The sequence below is a fragment of the Narcine bancroftii genome, chromosome 2, assembly GCF_036971445.1.
Source record: "Narcine bancroftii isolate sNarBan1 chromosome 2, sNarBan1.hap1, whole genome shotgun sequence".
In the NCBI taxonomy this organism is placed as follows: Eukaryota; Metazoa; Chordata; class Chondrichthyes; order Torpediniformes; family Narcinidae; genus Narcine; species Narcine bancroftii.
The window spans coordinates 364453014-364472744 of NC_091470.1; the positions used below are offsets into that span (position 1 = coordinate 364453014).

General features: G+C 44.0%; 1 protein-coding gene across 7 annotated transcripts in view; it reads right to left on the bottom strand.

Annotated features, from left to right (window-relative positions):
* LOC138755825 (intermembrane lipid transfer protein VPS13B-like) overlaps positions 1 to 19731 on the bottom strand; it is a 1263706-nt gene that overhangs the window by 27558 nt on the left and 1216417 nt on the right. For 6 of the 7 annotated variants that reach the window (XM_069922506.1, XM_069922508.1, XM_069922505.1 and 3 more), the window contains 2 exons: positions 14727 to 14854; positions 5418 to 5617 (listed from right to left, as the gene is read on the bottom strand). In XM_069922506.1, coding sequence (XP_069778607.1) covers positions 5418 to 5617; positions 14727 to 14854 — 328 coding nt within the window. Of the gene's footprint in view, positions 1 to 5417; positions 5618 to 14726; positions 14855 to 19731 lie in introns of those variants that run through there. The other variant, XR_011352575.1, reaches the window with a different exon arrangement.

The window sequence follows — 19731 nt, forward strand, 5'->3', positions numbered from 1 at the left end:
CACGTCTAGCCTACGAAAATACTGCAACTCAGGTATTTACTGTAAACATTCCTCCTGTGCCAACAGTCACTCCAGAAGGTAAGTGTGAAAATTGTCGGTGGGAAATTATTGCAGCATCTGTGTATAAACCATATATCTCTCCATCTGTAGATACTGCCTGACCTGTTGAGTGTTTCCACCATTTTCTACTTTCACTTCAGCATTTGCAGTCTTTTTATTTTCATTCACTGTTAAGCTCACAGTCAGAGAGTTTTATAGCACAGAAACAAATCCTTCTGCCCAACTTGTCCAGTGTGAATATTTTACACTGAGAGTTGTGGGTGCCAGGTGATAGTGGAGGCTGTAAAAATATCTGGAAAAAAAGCAGTTAAGAGAGTTCAAGATAGGCACATGGATGAAAGAAAAATAGAGGGTTATGAGGTAAGGAGGGTTTAGTTTTTTGGGAGGTATATGTAGGTTGGCACATTGTCGGTTGAAGGGCTTGTATTGAGCTGTAATTATCTTTGTCCCTGCATTTACCACTTTTTCTGCCACCCAATCCTCATGCCCATCTCCCTCTGTGTGAAGAAGGTGTCCCTCCATTTTGGAAATAACTACGTGGGTGGAGTATCCACAGGATCCAGTGCTGTGCCTGTTGGGGGATATTATGGACACGAGTCCGAGATTGTCTAAATTCAATTTGTAAAAGTTGCCTTGGTGGAAGCCAGGAAATGCATAATGGTTACCCGGAAATCTGACACTCAGCTACGCACAAAGCGACGGAACACGGAGCTGTGTTCCCCTGGAGAAAATTACCTATAACTTGAGAGGGAGACACGACTCGTTTGTTAAGGTGTGGTAGCCATACTTGCGATACATTGAGGTGCAAGGGTGATTAACCTTCCCAGTGCCCCTCTCAAAAGGAAACAGTGAACATTAGGGCACACATTAGGCTCACACAAGTCCTGGAATGTCGAGAATGACAACCTCCCACCCCCGCACCCACATTTTTTTTTGTATTTGCTTTGTTATTTTTAGTAATTGATATATGTCTCTCTTTGTTAATGTTGGGGTGGGACGGGAGGATGAGTGGTTGGGGGAAGGAAGGGGGGGGGAGAAAATATAAGGATGCGATATAAACTGATTTGTAAAAGGGGAGGAGTGATCCCCTGTGATATTTGTAAAGTTTGAATCTGTAGAACTACAAATACAACTTTCAAAAAAAAGGTATCCCTCAGGTCTCTCTCAAATATTTCCGCTCTCAGCTCTGGTGGTTGACCCAAGTCTGACATTCATATCGGTTGAACCTGATTTATCACTCATCTCATCCATGAGAGGTCGAAGAGCCAGAGAGTGGCTGCCTTCTATGGGGAATGACATCTTGTGAAAAATTCTAAGATAAAAACGTTTAAAGAGGAAATGTCTTCTGACATTCTATTACTCCATCAATTCCATTTAAACAGAATTCAGTTCCATCAAATAAAAAGACTCTGATGAGTTCCTCTCAAAGCACAACACAGACGATTACTTTGATGGGTTCTCGCTATAGATTCAATGTTATTAACGACAGAAGGGGCCTTTTGAGTTCTATTCCTGGATTTTTGAGACATCGAGGCACACATGCTCTGAACTTCGCTTATCAGTCGTTCTGGTAACCTCACTATTCAAGGACGCTACATGACAGACTTTGCTGCCTGACATGCACAGATTTCCTCTTTGTTGCCTCCAATACTTCACGCACCAAATATGCTGTTGAGCTGACTCAGGGATTCAAATGGGAAGGCTGTCACCACCACCTCAGGGCAGTAAGGTTGCTCGAATGGGGGGAGTTGGAGGGGGCAATGAGGTCCACAGAGTCTGCGTTGCAAGTTCATTTTGATTAAGGATGCTCTCAGGTTTTGTTCAGCAATGAAGGAAGTGCGTCTGAGCAATGTGTCACCCTGTGGTCCAATGGAGCTGTTGCATGAATGTGCCCAGGAAGGGTAAAGAACACCCCAAACCTGCATGATCTATGCAGCTCACAAAACGCTGGACAAACTCAACAGGCCACAAATAGCATGGTGGTTAACATGATGCCAGGCGCCAGTGACCTGGGTTCAAATCCATCGCTCTCTGAAAGGGGTTTGTGCATTTTCCCCATGACCTGCTGGGTGGTCTGTTTTCTTCCCTCACTCCAAAGACATACATGGTTGGGAGATTATTGGGTTGTTATTGAGCAGCACGGATTTCAATGGCCAGAATCATCTTCAACCATGCTGCAAATAAATTTTTTTATAAAAAATGAATCCATGGAAGGCAATGGGTAATCAGTAATTCGGGCTGAAGATTCCTGAGGAAGGATTTCAACCCAGAAGGTCGACTGTCCATTGCCTTTTAAGGATGCTACTTGACCCACAAAGTTCCTCCAGCATTTTGTGTGCTGCTCCAGTTTTCCACCATCTGCAGTCTCTCTTATTTACCTCCATCATAGATGGTTGAAGGGTGAGGGGTGGCAAGGTGAGAAAACTGCCAAATTTTGGTCAATCCCCAAAAAATGGGGAGCAAATAACAGAAGCAGTAGCAAATTTATAGTTGGAAGATTGAAAGGACCTTTTTTCGTCAAGCCAAGGCATCTTGATCAACACAAGTCATTAGTTACTGTGAACAGAACTGCGAACAAATAGGACAGACATTTTAAGGACACGTCCAATTTCTGAGTTGGGCAGAAGGCTTAAAATGCAGTCAACTTCGTACACATTTACCATATCCCCTTGCGACCACACAGCTCCACATATCTTTTGAAGGGTAATTTTCCTATCACTGCAGGACATATTGTCCAAATGATTTTTGCTCATACCTTGTTGAAGGGCCGAAATATTGGTTACCCTTCACTTCCTATAGATGCTGTGTGACCTGCTGAGTTTCTCCAACACTTTTAAGTATGGCGTCCAAATGAAGAGCTTTGTTAGGCTCACGTCTGCCAATGGCCCCATGCATCGAACCAGTGTGATGGAAACATCATCAAGTAAATGGAAGCCATTGATGGCTCTTAGTGCTTTTGGAAGCACCATTGGGCACAAATGACATGTGAATTGTCATTAATTTTTATTCACTTACAGAATGTGAGATGGTAGTTTTACTTAAGAATACTGCAACTACGTGGTCTGCGACAAGATGGCGACGCCTATGATCGGCAGTAGCCACAAGGGGTTACAGACTGGGGAAGAGGAGGACTAGCACAAGGCACCGGAAAATGAGGAGACCAGCCCCCATTTGAGAAGGAGAAACAGAAGGGACGATCACGGTGGCAGACCAATGAGGCGAGGGATCCATACAGGTTATGGGCTGCTTCCATCTGCAGTCGATTCAGACTGGGCTGTGGACTGCTGGAGACTGGCTCAAGACTGTCTGAAGAGGATACAAGGGCGTGCCAAGGGCGCTGAAGAGTTCTCGATTGTGTCGGAGGTTCACATCTGGAGCTCGATCTGCTGGTAGTTTGGACTCGACTCAGTGGTTGCAGGGGCTGCGGGAGCGCTGGAGGCAAATCCACAGACACACGGTGACTTTGAGGGGATACTTATTTGCATCTCTTTCTCTGACAGCAAGAAGTATTTCAGACAATTTCTAGCCATGGCATATCTATCCCCCTTGCAGCAGATGAAAACAAATTTCGTGTAATATTTCAGTCTTATTACATGACAATAAATTGAATCTTGAATGTAGGCATCATTGATAAGGATAGCGTTTGGCCCCACTATGCACATTGCATGGAACCATATAGATCTACAGCAGAGAAGTAGACAATAGGTGGAGAAGTAGGCCATTTGGCCCTTCATGCAGAACTGTCATTCACTGTGATCATGGCTGATCGTCCACAATCAGTACCCTGTTCCTACCTTCTCCCCATATTCCTTGAGTCTGCTATCTTTAAAAGCTCTAAATCTTTCCTGAAAGCATCCAGAGAATTGGCCTCCTCCGCCTTCTGAGGCAGAGCATTTCTCAGGTCCACAAATCTCTGGGTGAAATAGTTTTTTTCTCAACTCTGTTCTAAATGGCCTATCCCTTATTCTTAAAAGCTGTGGCCTCTGGTTCTGGTCTCTCTCAATATCAGGAATATGTTTCCTGCATCTAGCGGGTCCATTCCCTTAATAATCTTATATGGTTCAATCTAATCCCCTCTCATTCTTCTAAATTCCAGTGTACACAAGCCCAGTCTCTCCAATCCTTCAACATGTGACAGTCCTGCTATCCCAAGAATTAATCTCGTGAACCTACGCTGCACTCCCTCAATAGCAAGTATGTCCTTCCTCAAATTTAGAGACTAAAATTGCACAGAATATTCCAGATGCATCTCACCAGGGTCCTGTACAACCACAGAAGGACCTCTCTCCTCCTATACTCAATTCCCTTTGTTTTGAAGACCAGCAGCCATTAACTTTCTTCACTGCCTGGTCCACCTGCATGTTTATTTTCAGTGACTGATGAACAAGGACCCCTAGATTTGGTTGTAATTCCCCCTCTTCCTAACGACACCATTCAGACAGAAATCTGCCTTCCTGTCCTTGCCACCAAAGTGGATCACCTCATATTTATCCACATTAAACTGCATCTGCCCGCTCACCCATCCTGTCTAAGTCACCCTGCACCCTTCGGCCCATCTTGACCACACCAACCAAGCTGGTCCTATTTGCCTGTGTTCAGCCCATATCCCTCTAAACCAGCTATTTTCAACAGGGGCCCTACAGCCCCCGGGAGGCCACAGCTCATTTAAGTAAAAGCCTTGTTTTATTTTAAGCTCAGAACGTAACATAAATACATTTTATGTTTTCTATGTGGTCGGTAGAAGTACGGAAGAAACTAACTAAACCTGAATGCTTCACAAGGAATGGGGTCCATAAACCTTGAGCAGAGTCTGCAGATAGGTTATGTGAGAGGGCAAAGGTCTGGCAGATGGAGTACAATGTTTGTCAATGTGAAGTCACCCTCTTTGGAAGGAAAAATGGAAGAGCAGATTATGATTTAAATGGCAAACAATTGCAGCAGACTGCTGTGCAGAAGGACTTGGGAGTGGTTGGGAATTCCTCAGAACTATCTTTCTACAAAAAGTGTTAAGAATCTGAATGATCTTGCATAAAAAAAAGAACAGGAGACAAACAACACAGATCCATTCAGGAAGATGGAAAATAACATGAGATGGAAATAATGAGCCCACACTGAAGTGGAAGAAGGCTTATGTGAAACACGAATGTCAAAATGGTCCAGTTAGGATGAAAAATCTATTTCTGTGTTGCAGACTCAACCTGTGATCTGTAAAAAAGAGCCCAAGTTGTGTGAGACACTGCAAAGAGCACCTTGCAATTGAATTCCTGATGGAAAATATCAAACGTGAATGCAATAACCCACCAAACAGAACCACAGATGAACACGCAGTAATAACAAAACAAACTGTAACATCTCACTTGAGTCCCAGGACTGTTCAGGTCAATGACATCGCTCCATTCCTCTCTGATATCTGGCAATTGCATCGAGCGGAGATGGACACCAGGCAGGTTGTCTTCAGTTTTGCAGTCAGGAAAGTTCCAAATGTGGTGATAAAGCTCATGGTGAATTGAAGATTCGCTGGGGATTCTTCGACCATAAACTGTGCATTTTGGAGCATCTAGAATAAGGCAGAATAACCCAGGTTAAATGACATGAATCATACCATGTTAAACAAGTGCATGAACACAGAAATCTAAATCACACTTCAGGCCCTTTGGGCCACAGTGCTGTGCCGACCTAATAGCCTTCTCTAACATCTGCCTCATATTTCCATACCGCATAAACCCTTCATTTTTCTCAGTTCCATGTACCCATGTAACATTTTCTTAAAGGGTCTTTTGGTACCTGCCTCCATCACCATTGCTGGCGGTGCATTCCATGAACCCACCACTCTCTTATCTCTTACATCCTCTCTTCACTTACCCCCTCCCAAGCATCTTAAAACTATGCCTCCTTGTATTAGCCATTTCAGCCCTGGGGGAAAAAGCCAGGGAAAAGGAAACAGATGATGGTATGAGATATGGAAACGGTCAGAGTTTCCCAGTAAGTTCTGTCCCATTTAGCCTAAATATTGCAAAATTGGGAATTGTCAGTGATCATAGTGGAAACAAACTCAATGATCTCCGTTTAAGATTGGATAACATTGCCATAGGCTTTCTACCAAGTGTGGAAAATTAAATTTCTTTGATGTTTGCACCAGTGCTTCTCCACATTTTTTCCCCACTTGCACATCAGCTTAATTCTTTGGCTTGGCTTCGCGGACGAAGATTTATGGAGGGGGTAAAAAGTCCACGTCAGCTGCAGGCTCGTTTGTGGCTGACAAGTCCGATGCGGGACAGGCAGACACGGTTGCAGCGGTTGCAGGGGAAAATTGGTTGGTTGGGGTTGGGTGTTGGGTTTTTCCTCCTTTGCCTTTTGTCAGTGAGGTGGGCTCTGCGGTCTTCTTCAAAGGAGGTTGCTGCCCGCCAAACTGTGAGGCGCCAAGATGCACGGTTTGAGGCGTTATCAGCCCACTGGCGGTGGTCAATGAGGCAGGCACCAAGAGATTTCTTTAGGCAGTCCTTGTACCTTTTCTTTGGTGCACCTCTGTCATGGTGGCCAGTGGAGAGCTCGCCATATAACATGATCTTGGGAAGGCGATGGTCCTCCATTCTGGAGACGTGACCCATCCAGCGCAGCTGGATCTTCAGCAGCGTGGACTCGATGCTGTCGACCTCTGCCATCTCGAGTACTTCGACGTTAGGGATGAAAGCGCTCCAATGGATGTTGAGGATGGAGCGGAGACAACGCTGGTGGAAGCGTTCTAGGAGCCGTAGGTGGTGCCGGTAGAGGACCCATGATTCGGAGCCGAACAGGAGTGTGGGTATGACAACAGCTCTGTATACGCTTATCTTTGTGAGGTTTTTCAGTTGGTTGTTTTTCCAGACTCTTTTGTGTAGTCTTCCAAAGGTGCTATTTGCCTTGGCGAGTCTGTTGTCTATCTCATTGTCGATCCTTGCATCTGATGAAATGGTGCAGCCGAGATAGGTAAACTGGTGGACCGTTTTGAGTTTTGTGTGCCCGATGGAGATGTGGGGGGGCTGGTAGTCATGGTGGGGAGCTGGCTGATGGAGGACCTCAGTTTTCTTCAGGCTGACTTCCAGGCCAAACATTTTGGCAGTTTCCGCAAAGCAGGACGTCAAGCGCTGAAGAGCTGGCTCTGAATGGGCAACTAAAGCGGCATCGTCTGCAAAGAGTAGTTCACGGACAAGTTTCTCTTGTGTCTTGGTGTGAGCTTGCAGGCGCCTCAGATTGAAGAGACTGCCATCCGTGCGGTACCGGATGTAAACAGCGTCTTCATTGTTGGGGTCTTTCATGGCTTGGTTCAGCATCATGCTGAAGAAGATTGAAAATCTTAATTAATCTTAATTAATCTTAATTAATCTCTCACTAATCACAGGGCACCTGTAGCATAGGATGCCATAGGTGCTTGGTGGTTAGCAAGGGAGTGGGGAGAAAAGGTTGAAAACCATTATTTTATACCCATAAATAATAATTAAAGATACCCCATAGATGAATCATTCTCATCAGAAACCGTACACACCCCATGGGGGCCACAGCACAATTAACGGGACCATGGACTGAAATCATAATATATTTTCAAAGCTTTTTTGTAGTCTGTAGGAAAGAAGTACAGAAGTAACCAACGAAACTTGACTGGTTCAAAGGGAAGGGGGCCCGTAAACTTTGAGCAGTTCTAATGAAAGGTGGACAATGACTGCCAAAGATCAACGGAAATCAAGAGCTCAGCTGTGATATAATTTCATACTTGCGTTGATTTTACTTCAGTTTAGATGCTTCTATCAATTGAAGGTCTGGGCAAGTAGCAATGGTGTGGGGTTCAACACCAGAACATGAACCAGTCCTCATCGGGAGGGGGGGGGGTCAGCAGTGGAGAGGGTCAAGAACTTCAAATTCCTGGGTGTGGATCTGTGGTGGAGCCTTCATGTCGATGAAATCACGAGGAAGGCTCGTCAGCGGCTGTACTTTGTAAGGAGGTTTGTACGTCACTGAGGATTCTCGAAAACCTCTACACATGTACCGTGGAGAGCATTCTGGTTGATTGAATCACTGTCTAGTACAGAGGTGCCAACGCTCAGGACAAGAAGAAACTCCAGAGGGTTGTTAACTCGGCCAGCAAAATCACAGTCACCGGACTTCATTCTATTGAGGATGTCTACGAGAGGTGGTGTGTTAAGAAAGCAGCCTCTATCCTCAGGACCCCACCACCCAGGCCAGGCCCTCTTCACTCTGCTATCATTGGGAAAAAGGTACAGGAGCCTGAAGACGAGCACTCAGCGGCACAGGGACAGCTTCTTCCCCTCTACCACCAGATTCCAAAATAATGAACCACAGAGACTGCCTTGCATTTGACTTTTTCTTGCACTATTTTTTATTTATTTTGTAAGGTGGTTTAAATAAATGTTTGCAGTGATTCTACCGCAAAACAACAAATTTCATGACATGTTCATAACAATAAATTCTGATCCTGATTCTGATCAGTGAGGGGAACAAACATCATTGTGAAACTACAGAATGGGATGTGGCCTCCCTGGTGCCATGGTCAGAGTTGTCTCAGATCTGATACAGAACATTGTGAAGCGAGAGGAAGGACAACCAGAGATGTATTGGCACCAATGACAAATGGAGAAAGAGGGATGAAGTGCTCCAAGGTGAGTTTAGGCAAAGGTTAGAAAGCAGAACATCAGGAGGCGTAAGGAGCAAGTGGTTAAGGAGCCAGTGCAGAAGAGAGATTTTCAAGTATTTGAATAGTTGAGTTCGCATCTGAGATGGGTGGGGGGGGGGCGGGGGGTAGAACCTGTACCTCAGAGATTCATATCCTTGCATGGACATTTGGAACACTACTCAAGAGGTTTAAAAGATTTGGCAAGGGGGTAGAAAGCACTGTCAGAATGCAGCAGGTGGATAGAAAAATGTAGAAGACAAATCAAGCTAGTTTAGCAAGTAGAGGCAGGTGAGGGAGCATGGTATCACTGGCAGGCTCGACTCCGTTTACTAAAATGCAAGGAATCACAGGAAGGTCAGAGAGCATGGACCATAGGTTGTTCGAATGATCTTATTGCCATCAGAGAAAAATGAGGGTAGATGTTCCGGGGATACAGGATTCAGGCATGACAAAGGGGAAAGCAAAACAGGTGTGGGAGAACGTAACAGCGAGACTGAGCATGGTCCAATGAGATGTGCTGGAAAATCTCAGGGATAAGAGAGGGGTGATCACTTTGATGGAGTTATAATACACGCCCCAGTGGAAATTAGGATCAGAAATGTCGGATAATCACAAAAAGGCAATAGTGGAGAATTTTAAGTTTCCAAATTTTTTTTAATGATACAACTCTGTAATCATTAGGAAAGAAAAGATGAATTATGAAAGGAAATTGGCAAATAATATATGAAAGGATATCAAGGTTTTTTAAAAAATATATGAAGAATAAAAGAGGGACATGGGTAGATATATGACTGATTGAAAATAATGCTGGAGAAATTATAATGGGTAACAAAGAGATGGCAGAGGGACTAAATGAGTATTTGGTGCCAGTCTTCACTGAAGAAGACAATAGCTACATACCTAATAGTCAGAGGTCTCCAGGAATAGAATTAAGTACAGTCAGGATTACTAGAGAGATAGTGTTGAGTAAGTTGGACTCAATGTAATGGACTAAAGATAGATACGTTTCCCGGACTGGATGAGGTGCACCCACAGGTTCTGAAGGAGGTGGCTTTGGAGATTGTGGAGGCATTGAAAATCCAGAAATCAATAGGCCCTGGCATGGTCCTGGAGGATTGGAAGGTTGCAAATGTAGTTCCGCTGTTCAAGAAAGGAGGGAGGCAGAAAAAAGGAAATTATAGGCCTATTAGTCTGATGTCAGTAGAAGGAAAGTTATTGGAGTCGATCCTCAAAGATGAGGTTATGAAATACCTCGAGGTTCATGACATGATAAGTCCAAGCCAGCATGGTTTCGTGAAGGGAAGATCATGCCTGACCAAGCTATTGGAAAATTTTGAGGTAATCTCAAGTAGGATGGACAAGGGCGAGGCTGTGGATGTTGTGTATTTGGATTTTCAAAAGGCCTTTGATAAGGAGCCGCATTAAGAGGCTGCTTTAATAAGATGAGAATCCATGGAATTACAGGAAAGATATTAGATTGGGTGGAGCATTGGCAAAGGGTGGGAGTAAAGGGATCCCATTCTGGTTGGTTGCCAGTCACTAGTGGTGTTCCGTAGGGGTTGGTGTTGGGGATGTTTCATTTTACAATATATATTGATGATTTAGATTATGGATTGAATGATTTTGTGGTTAAATTTGCAGATGACATCAAGATAGGTATTGGAGTAGAAAGTGTTGAAGAAACAGAAATGCCGCAGAGAGACTTGGACAGATTAGGAGACTGGGCAAGGAAATGGAAGATGAGATTCAATGTTGAGAAAGGTACATTTTGGAAGAGGAAATAAATAGGCAAATTATTATTTGGATGGGGGGACAATTCAAAATTTGGAAGTACAAAGTAACTTGTGGGACCTCGAGGTAAGCTGTAGGTAAACCACCAGGTTGAATCGGCAGTAAAGAAAGCGAATGCTATGTTGGCCTTCATTTCAAGAGGAATAATGTATAAGATTAACGAGGTGTTGATGAGGCTCTATGGGGCACTGGTGAGACCTCATTTGGAGAACTGTGTGCAATTTTGGCCCCTTATCTTAGAAGGGATGTAATGATGTTGGAGAGAGAACAGAGAAGATTTACTAGGATGATTCCTGGAATGCAAGGGCTAACATATGAGGAATATTTAGAGGCTCTTGGACTGTATTCATTGGAGTGTAGAAGAATGAGAGGGAATCTCAATGTAACATTTTGAATGTTGAAAGGATTGGACAGAGCAGATGTGAATAAGATATTTCCCTTGGTGGGTGAATCTAGGACAAGAGGGCACGGTCTTAAATTAGAAGGTATCCATTTAAAACAGAGAGGAGGAGAAATTTCTTTAGTCAGAGGGTCATGGATTTGTGGAATTCTTTGCCACATCCAGCTGTGGAGGCCCAATCATTGGGGGAATTTTAAGGGGAGATTGACAGGTATCTAATTAGCCAAGATATCCAGGGATATGGGGAAAAGGCAGGAATTTGGAACTAGATGTGAGAACGGTTTAGCCCAGGGTGGAGTTGCGAAGAAGACTTGATAGGCCGAATAGCCTACTTCTGTTCCTTTATCTTGTGATCTTGTGAAGCCGAAACTAGCCATTGAAACCCATGCCACCCAATTACACCAAATTTACCCTCCAACCCTATACATTTTGAAGGGTGGGAAGAAACTAGAGCATCTGGGGAAAACCCATGTAGGACATGGGACGAACATATGAGCAGCGCTGGATTCGAACTGGGATTATTTGCATTATAATAGCATTGCGCTGACCCCATTGCTTAACTGTGCCTCTGAACTTGCCTTAGCAAGGGGCTTAGATCAGTGATTCTCAACTTTTTTGTTTCCACTCACATCCCATTTTAAGTAATCCCTATGCCATCGGTGCTCTGTGATTAGCAAGGGGTTGCTTAAGGTGGGATGTGGGTGGAAAGAAAAAGTTGGAAAACCACTGTTTTAATCGTCCCTCATGGACTCGTCATGCGCACGGTTTCATATCTCCAAAGGAAATGGGCCAATGACAATTTTTCTCAAGCAAAATATTTCAGTAACAATGGGTCTAGAGCAGTGATTCTCAACCTTCCCTTCCCACTCACATCCCACCTTAAGCAATCCCTTACTGATCACAGAGCACCAATGGCATAGGGAATACTTAAAGTGGGATGTGAGTGGGAAGAAAAAGGTTGAGAACCACTGGCTTAGATGGAATGGGATTTGTCAAGTGAATCCAAGAGAGTGGCTTGAGACAATGTGTGTTAGACCTTCTAGAGATAGGGCAGTACTCAACCTTATCTCAGAACTTAAACTGAGCAGTGTGGCATTTTTAGTAGGGAACATTTTGTGCACATGATCATACAATTTCAGGATTACTAAAGAGCAAGTGGTTAAGGGGCTAGTGCAGGAGGGAGATCATCCAGGATTTGGATCATTGGGTTCACATCTGAGGTAGGTGGAACTTCTACCTCAGAGATCTATCCTTGTGTGGGTGTTGCTACTCAGGAAGCTTAAATGATTTGGCAAGGGGGTTGGAAGCATTGTGGCAGTGCAGCAGGTAGGCGGAAAAATGCAGAGGATAAATCAAGCGAGTTCAGCGAGCAGAGGCAGGTGAGGGAGCATGGGATCGGTGGCAGACTCGACTATTTACTAAAATGCAAGGAGTCATGGGGAGATCAGAAGAGAATGGAGGGATGTGGCAGAGAGGATCACTGGGGTCTCTCTCACCACCCCTACCCCCACCCCCCACCGACGTGATCTAATGGAATCATTGTCTGAAGAGGGAGCACAAAATCACTGAGAACCCCTTCCACAGAGCATCTTTGAACTGCTCCCGTCGGGGAAGAGATGCAGGAGGATCAGAGCCAGCACCACCAGGCTGAGGAACAACATCATCCCATGGGCAGTGAGAATGCTGAACCTCCAAAGGTTAGGAGAGGGGTGATCGCATTAACAGAGTTATACTACACACTCTCTCAGGAAAGTGGATCAAAAATGTAGGCAAATCACATGAAGGTGTTAAAGCAATAGTGGAGGATTTTAACTTTTACAATATTTAACTTGTTTAATGATACAACACAATGGAAGCTAATTCCAGCCATTGAATCCCACGCTGCCTGATGACAGCCAATTAACCAACCAATTCCCTGCATTTTGAAGAATGGGAGGAAACTGGAACACCCAGGAAACCCACAATGGTCATGCGGAGAACGTACAAACTCCTTATGGACAGCATCAGATCTGAACCTGGGTGATTGGCATTGTAATAGTGTTCTGCTGACTGTAAGCTAACCATGCCGGCTAAATTGAGTGGGATTGCCTTAGCAAGGGGTATAGATGAGGGGGGATTTTCCAAATGCATCCAAGAGAGTGCTTTGAGACAATGTGTGATAGATCTACGAGAGGCAGCGCAGTCCTCCCCCTTTTCTTCAGAAATGAAACTGAGCAGTGTAAAAGTGTCAGTGGGGGAGCCCTTTAGGAGTCTTGACCATCATTCTGTAAGTTTCAAGGTAGCTATGCAAAGGGATAAGGTCTTGAATGGGGGAAGGATGATTTCAATAGTGTGAGAGAAGACCCGGCAAAAGTCGATAGGGTGCAGATACATGTGAGTAAATCAAGTGCTGAAAAGTTAGGAGTCTCCAGAAAGAGAGTTAAGACGAATTGATGGCCACCAAAAAGATTAGGGAACTTTGGATGACAAAGGATATTGAAGATTTGGTCAGGAATAGAAAAGTAAATTCAAGACGAGGAACAGTAGAGCAAAGTGCAGGCCCTTCGGCCCACGATGCAGTGCCACCCCACTTTACCCTCAATCTTTTTAAGGTGAGTAGAGGAAGATTTCGGGGGGGGGGGGGGTCAGAGGAAAGTTGTTTATATGCAGAGTACTGTGAATGTCTGGAATGCATGGCTGAGGTGGTGGTGAAAGTTGGTGCAAATGGGATATTTAAAAAACTCTTAGACATACGGATGTAACAAAAATGGATGATTATGAGGAAGGGAAGGGTTAGATTGATGGTGGAGTAGGTGTATATAGATCACCACACTGCACTGAAATGCTCTCTGTTTCATAACCCTTCCCTCCCTGTCTACATGAACTTCAAAAAGGCAGTACGAAATTTGACAGGTCCCACATGCTAGGTTGGTCCAAGAGGTTAAGGTAATCTGGTTAAGTGGCATGGCGACAGGAGGTAGAGGGTAGTGGGTCAAAGATTTTACACAGCTACTAGAAGAAATAGAGTGTCTGAACTCATACCTTGAGGAAGGGCCCAGCCTGAAATATTGGTCATATATCTTTACCTCCAATGAATGCCGCGAGACTGGCAGCATTTCTATATTTTGAAATAAGATTAGTGTCGATGGGCAAACAGGACAGCATGGAAGTGATGGGCCAAAGGGCCTGTTTCTCACCAGCACAAACCTACGACTGTATCTGCACATTTCCTATTTAATTTGCAGATAATTACAGTCACTGACAAAAGGCAAAGGAGGAAAAACCCAACACCCAACCCCAACCAACCAATTTTCCCCTGCAACCGCTGCAACCGTGTCTGCCTGTACCGCATCGGACTTGTCAGCCACAAACGAGCCTGCAGCTGACGTGGACTTTTTACCCCCTCCATAAATCTTCGTCCGCGAAGCCAAGCCAAAGAATTACAGTACACAATGACTACTCAGTCCCTCAGCAATGGTGGCGCTAATGCTTCATGCAAACTACCTCCCACCTCTGTTCAACGCCAGATCACCCAAAACCTTTCTGCCTCATTGGCCTACCCTTACTTTGCTTAAATGTATCAGTGCTTCTCACACCAACCGATTCAGAAGATCCATGGTCTCTCCACTCTCCGTGTCAGTGCATTCCCCTTGAATTCTTTCCTGGATTTATTTATAACCATCTTTTACTTATCGTCTCCGGTTCTGGACTCCCTCATATTCTCCAGCGTTTTTCTTTCATTAAAGTTAAATTGGTGATCACTGACAATCAAAGTACAATGATTTAAACAAATAGTCACCACAGTTCGGAGATATTAAACCAGACTTCTACCTTTGATATTTTCGTTCATCATGATCGGAACTGTACATCTGTTGTGAATGATCATCCGAGAGCCGGGATCCTCACTGAACGTTACGTAGGTGACGCCGAGGTGCTCCTGATAACTCACCACAACAGCTCTAAAACAAAGGGAAATGGAGGGGAACTTTCAGTGAGAAAGCAGCCGACACAAGGTTCACCACGAAACAATTCAATGGTTTAAAACAAAAGATTAAGATTAAAATGTAGGAGCTACACAGGGCAAGAAAGGAGTCGGTTCAGGTGAAGGCAGCATCTAAATAAAGAGGCACTGAAAGTGCCGGAGGAACTCAGCCGGTCTTGCAGCGTCCATAGGAGGTAAAGATATAATTACCGATATTTCGGACCTGAGGTACAGTACAACTCCGATGATCTGAAATCGGGTGGGTTCTCTGAAATCCTCATTTATCTACAAAATTTTTTTTTAAAAATTGGATAAATGAGGATATCCGAAACAAATCAGAAATCCTCATTTATCCAAATGTTTTTGGAGCTGAACTGACTTCACAGGTTGAAAAAAAATTCACTTGACATGAAATTAAAACGATTGTCCTCCTTTCAAGTAACACCCTCCCCTCTCTTTTTCCATTTCTTCTTTATCTTCCCCTATTAACTTTTCTCCCTTTCAAACAGTCCGCCACTGTCTCCCAATTGCAAGCCGTCAGAAGAATCCCTTGTCCCGGCATCATCAAGGAGAGTGCCTCCCGGGGAGGAGTGGGACTTCGGGCTCAGTGACATGCCCTCCCCTCCCTCGGCACAACAGACCTGCTCGACACTGACTCAGAACTCTCCCCTCGGCCTGTTACCGCACATGCACACTGGACTCCCTGATGGGCATGCGGTAGGCCTAGCAGAGGAGGGTTCAGAGTCAGGGCTTGGGCATCGGGAGCTCTGGTGACCGGGGATGCAGGAGCCCACTGAGTGTTCCACCGGCTCAGGAAGCATCCCCAGGGATCAGAGGTAGCGATGCGTAAGTGTCGGTGATTGGCTATGGTTGGGAGGTCTTGCTGATCAGTAGTGGCCAGTTTTTTTTGGTGAGAATTAAACATTATTTTAATGCTTAAAAAGCCTTTCCTTGTTGTTTGCTGTTGTTTAAATATTGATATATGCGATTTGCTGTTGCTACTGGGCTGTTTTTTTTTAAATCTGAAAAAATGATTACCTGTTGAAGGTCCAGACCTGATCATTTCTGATGATTGGAGTTGTACTATATAGTAAATTAATAGGGAGATTGAGTTCAAGAGTCAAAAGGTCATGTTGCAACTCTACAAGTCTCTGGTGAGACCACACTTAGAGTATTGCATTCAGTTCTGGTCACCTCTTTACAGGAAGGATGTGGAAGCTATGAAGAGGGTGCAGAGGAGATTCACCAGGATGTTGCCTGGATTGGGAAATAAGAAAATGAGGCAAGGTGAGCAGAGCTGGGACTTTTCTCTTTGGAGAATAGAAGGATGAGAGGAGACTTAATAGAGGTCTACAAGATTATGAGAGGCATCGGTAGGGTAGACACCAATGTCTTTTCCCCAGGACAGGAACAGCGAACACCAGAGGACATACAAATATGTACAAAGTGAAGAGAGGGAAGTTTAGGGGAGACATCAGGAGCAGGTTTTTTTTAAACAAAGAGTTGTGGGTGCTTGGAATGCCTTGCCATGGATGGTGGTGGAGGCTGAAATATTGGTGGCATTTAAGAGACTCTTAGACAAGTACATGGATAGAAGAAAAATAGAGGATTAAGGGGTAGGGAGGGTTTTATACTTTTTTTAAGAAATATATGTGTCAGTACAACATTGAGGGCCAAAGGGACTGTACTGTGCTGAAGTGTTCTATGAAGAAGGGCTCAGGCCTGAAGCATCAGTAATATACCTTTACCACCTATAGGCGCTGCGAGACTGGCTGAGTTCCTCCAGCATTTACTGTGTGTTTTTACAACAAACACCGTGTCTGCAGACTCTCGTGTTTCACTCTAAAGAAAGAGTGCCAAGTTAAAGTCTGGGGAGACACTATTCCTGAAAATGAACCTCAACGATAATAGGATTGTGGATTCAAACCATATTGCAGGGATTCCATTACTAAAATCAGACTGATCCTCCAGGGATAACTCACCATGGCAGGTGCCATACTTCACCTCAGACATTAAATTAAGGCCCTATCTACTCTCTCACCTGGGTATCATAGATCTTCTGGTCCCATTTCCAGCTTAAGTTTTTATTATCATCTGATTGTACATATTCAACCAGTCTAAACAGTGTTTCTCCAGACCATGATGCACACACATGATAATCACAAATATACATAAAAATTTAAAATAAATGTATCTAAATATTTTGGGATGATTTACTCAGTTACAGGATACTGCTCATCATTCTTACAGCCTGTGGCAAGAAGCTATTTCCCAGACGTGCAGCCTTGATTTTGATACTCCCGTACCTTCTTCTTGATGGTAGTGGGTTAATGATGTCGTGTGTCAGATGGAAAAGGTGTTCTATAATTATTTAAGCAATGCTCCTGATAAACAGCAAAGGTCCCCAGTAATCAGCTCGGCCATTTTAACAATCCTCTGTAATGGCTTCTAGGCCAATGTTTTGCAGCTACGATGCAATGGTGCAGCCAGACAGCACATTCTCAAATCAAGGAAAACAAAGGGATTTCACTCGGGGACCTTGGGTAACATTTATTCGTACATTAAAATGATAAAAAGGAAGGATGGTGTAGTCACCAGGACACTTCAGATAGTGAGAGCTTTTTATATTTCATCATGAGCTACCTCTTTAGCTTTCTGACTATACAAATTAGCAGTTAGCACAGCGCTGTTACAGGGCCAGCAACCTGGGTCCGAATCTGGCGCTGTCTGTAAGGACTTCTCCCTGTGTCTGTGTGGGTTTTCTCTGGGTGCTTTGCTTTCCTTCCAATGACATACGGGGTTAGAAGGTTAATTGGTCACATGGGTATACTTGGGTGGCACAGGCTCATGGGCTGAAAGGCTCTGTTACCGTCTTGCATCTCTAAATTAACATTATATAATTATACTTGAAGATGATACAAAGGTTGGATGTGTTCTGGATAGTGTAGCAGCTTTTCAACAGGATATAGACAGGATGCAGAGTTGGTCAGAGAAGTGGCAGATAGACTTCCATCCACATAATGCTCTTTGGAAGGTTGAACTTGCAGTTATTGGGAGGATTTTTAAAAGGCAGATCGTGGGGTCCAGGCCCATAGAGGTTGCCATGCAAGTTAAAAGAATGGTTAAGAGGGTGTATGCCAGGGGATTAAGTTCAAGAGCAGTGGAGTAATGTTGTAACTCCATAAAACTCACACTTTGAGTATTGTGTTGCTTTGGTCACCTCATTTCAGGAAGGATATAGATGATTTGGAGAGGAGACTTACCAGAATGTTAGAGAATATTGGAGAATATGGCATATGAAGCAAGGTTGACAGAGTGGGAGCTATTCTCTTTGGAGTGTCAAAGGATGAGAGGTGTTTTAATCGAGCTCTATAAGGGCCTTAAGGTAGACAGCTGGCAATTTTTTTCCTGGGGTGATAATAGCAAATGCGAGATGAGTGGAGAAAAGTTTAGGGAAAATTTTTTTTACTCAGAGAGTGGTGTGTACTTGGAATACATTAACCAGGGTGTTGGTGGAGGCTGGTAAAATGGGGACGTTCGTAAGATTCTCAGATAGGCACATGGATATAAGGAAGCTAGAGGGTTATGGGTGTGATGTAGGGAAATATTAGATTATTGTGGAGTGGGTCAGCACAACATCATGGGCTGAAGGACTGTACTGTGTTGTAATGTTTTCTGTTCTATCTCTATTTTTAATAACTTCATGTTCATTTCAGATACACAGCACCAGTTTTCCTTTCTTACACCTCCCCCCACCCCACCAAGAAGTGATTTTCTTTTACAAAGCTAAGCAAATTAATTCACAATAGTAACCTAACCTCTGCCAATCCTTGAGAAGCAAACAAATTGGCTGCAATATTGTCATTCCAGATGCAAGATGGTTCACTCGTTTGGAAATAAAACAGGCTCTTTAAAGTGCGCGGAGACTCAAAGGGCAATTAATACTTTTGGGCACCTGTAAGTGAATTACTTTCATGGGCATTCAAGCAGCAATCTGACAATAACTCTTTCAGAAGACTGATTTGTGAGAGTGAGTGGTGAGAAAACAGAGGGCCATAAATCCTATTTTCTTGAAAAAAATAAGCATTAATTTTCCTCGTGAGGACACAGAATTGTTGGAGTAACTCAGCAAGTCAGAGAACTACCATGATCAGTCAACCTATTAGGTCTGGACCCTTTATCATCGAGGGCTCAAAGTGTGCTGACCAGCTGCATCATAGACTGGTATGGGGACACCAACACACCTGAGCAGAGAGCCCTGCAAAAGGTCACAACCCAGGACATTACGGGCAAAACTCTCCTCACTACTGATAATATCTGCAGGGAGCACTGCCGTCAGGGAACAGCAGCAATCATCGAGGATATGCAGTACCCAGCACATGCTCTTTTCTTGCAGCTGCCATCAAGAAAGAGGTGTAGGCGCCCACACCGCCAGGTTCAGGAACACCTGTAACCCCTCCAGCATCAGACTCTTCATCAACAAACTCAATCAGGGACTCATTTAAGGACTCTCATCTTTGCTTTTTTTTCCTTTCTGTATTGCAAAGTTTGTTGACAATTCTTTATTCGTTCACATATGTACATCATGCACTGTTTTGTTGCACTACCGATAAGTGGTAATTCTGCCTCGCCCACAGGAAATAGAATCTCAGGGTTGTATGTGAGATCATGTATGTACTCTGACAATAAATCTGAAATCTGAATATGATGTTACCTGCTTCTTTTTCTCTTTCTGTACATAATATGTACATTATGCATGACACAGTGGCATAACTATTAGCGCAATGCCTTTACAGCACCAGTGATCAGGACAGGGTTCGAATCCCGCACTGTCTGTAAGGAGTTGATATGTTC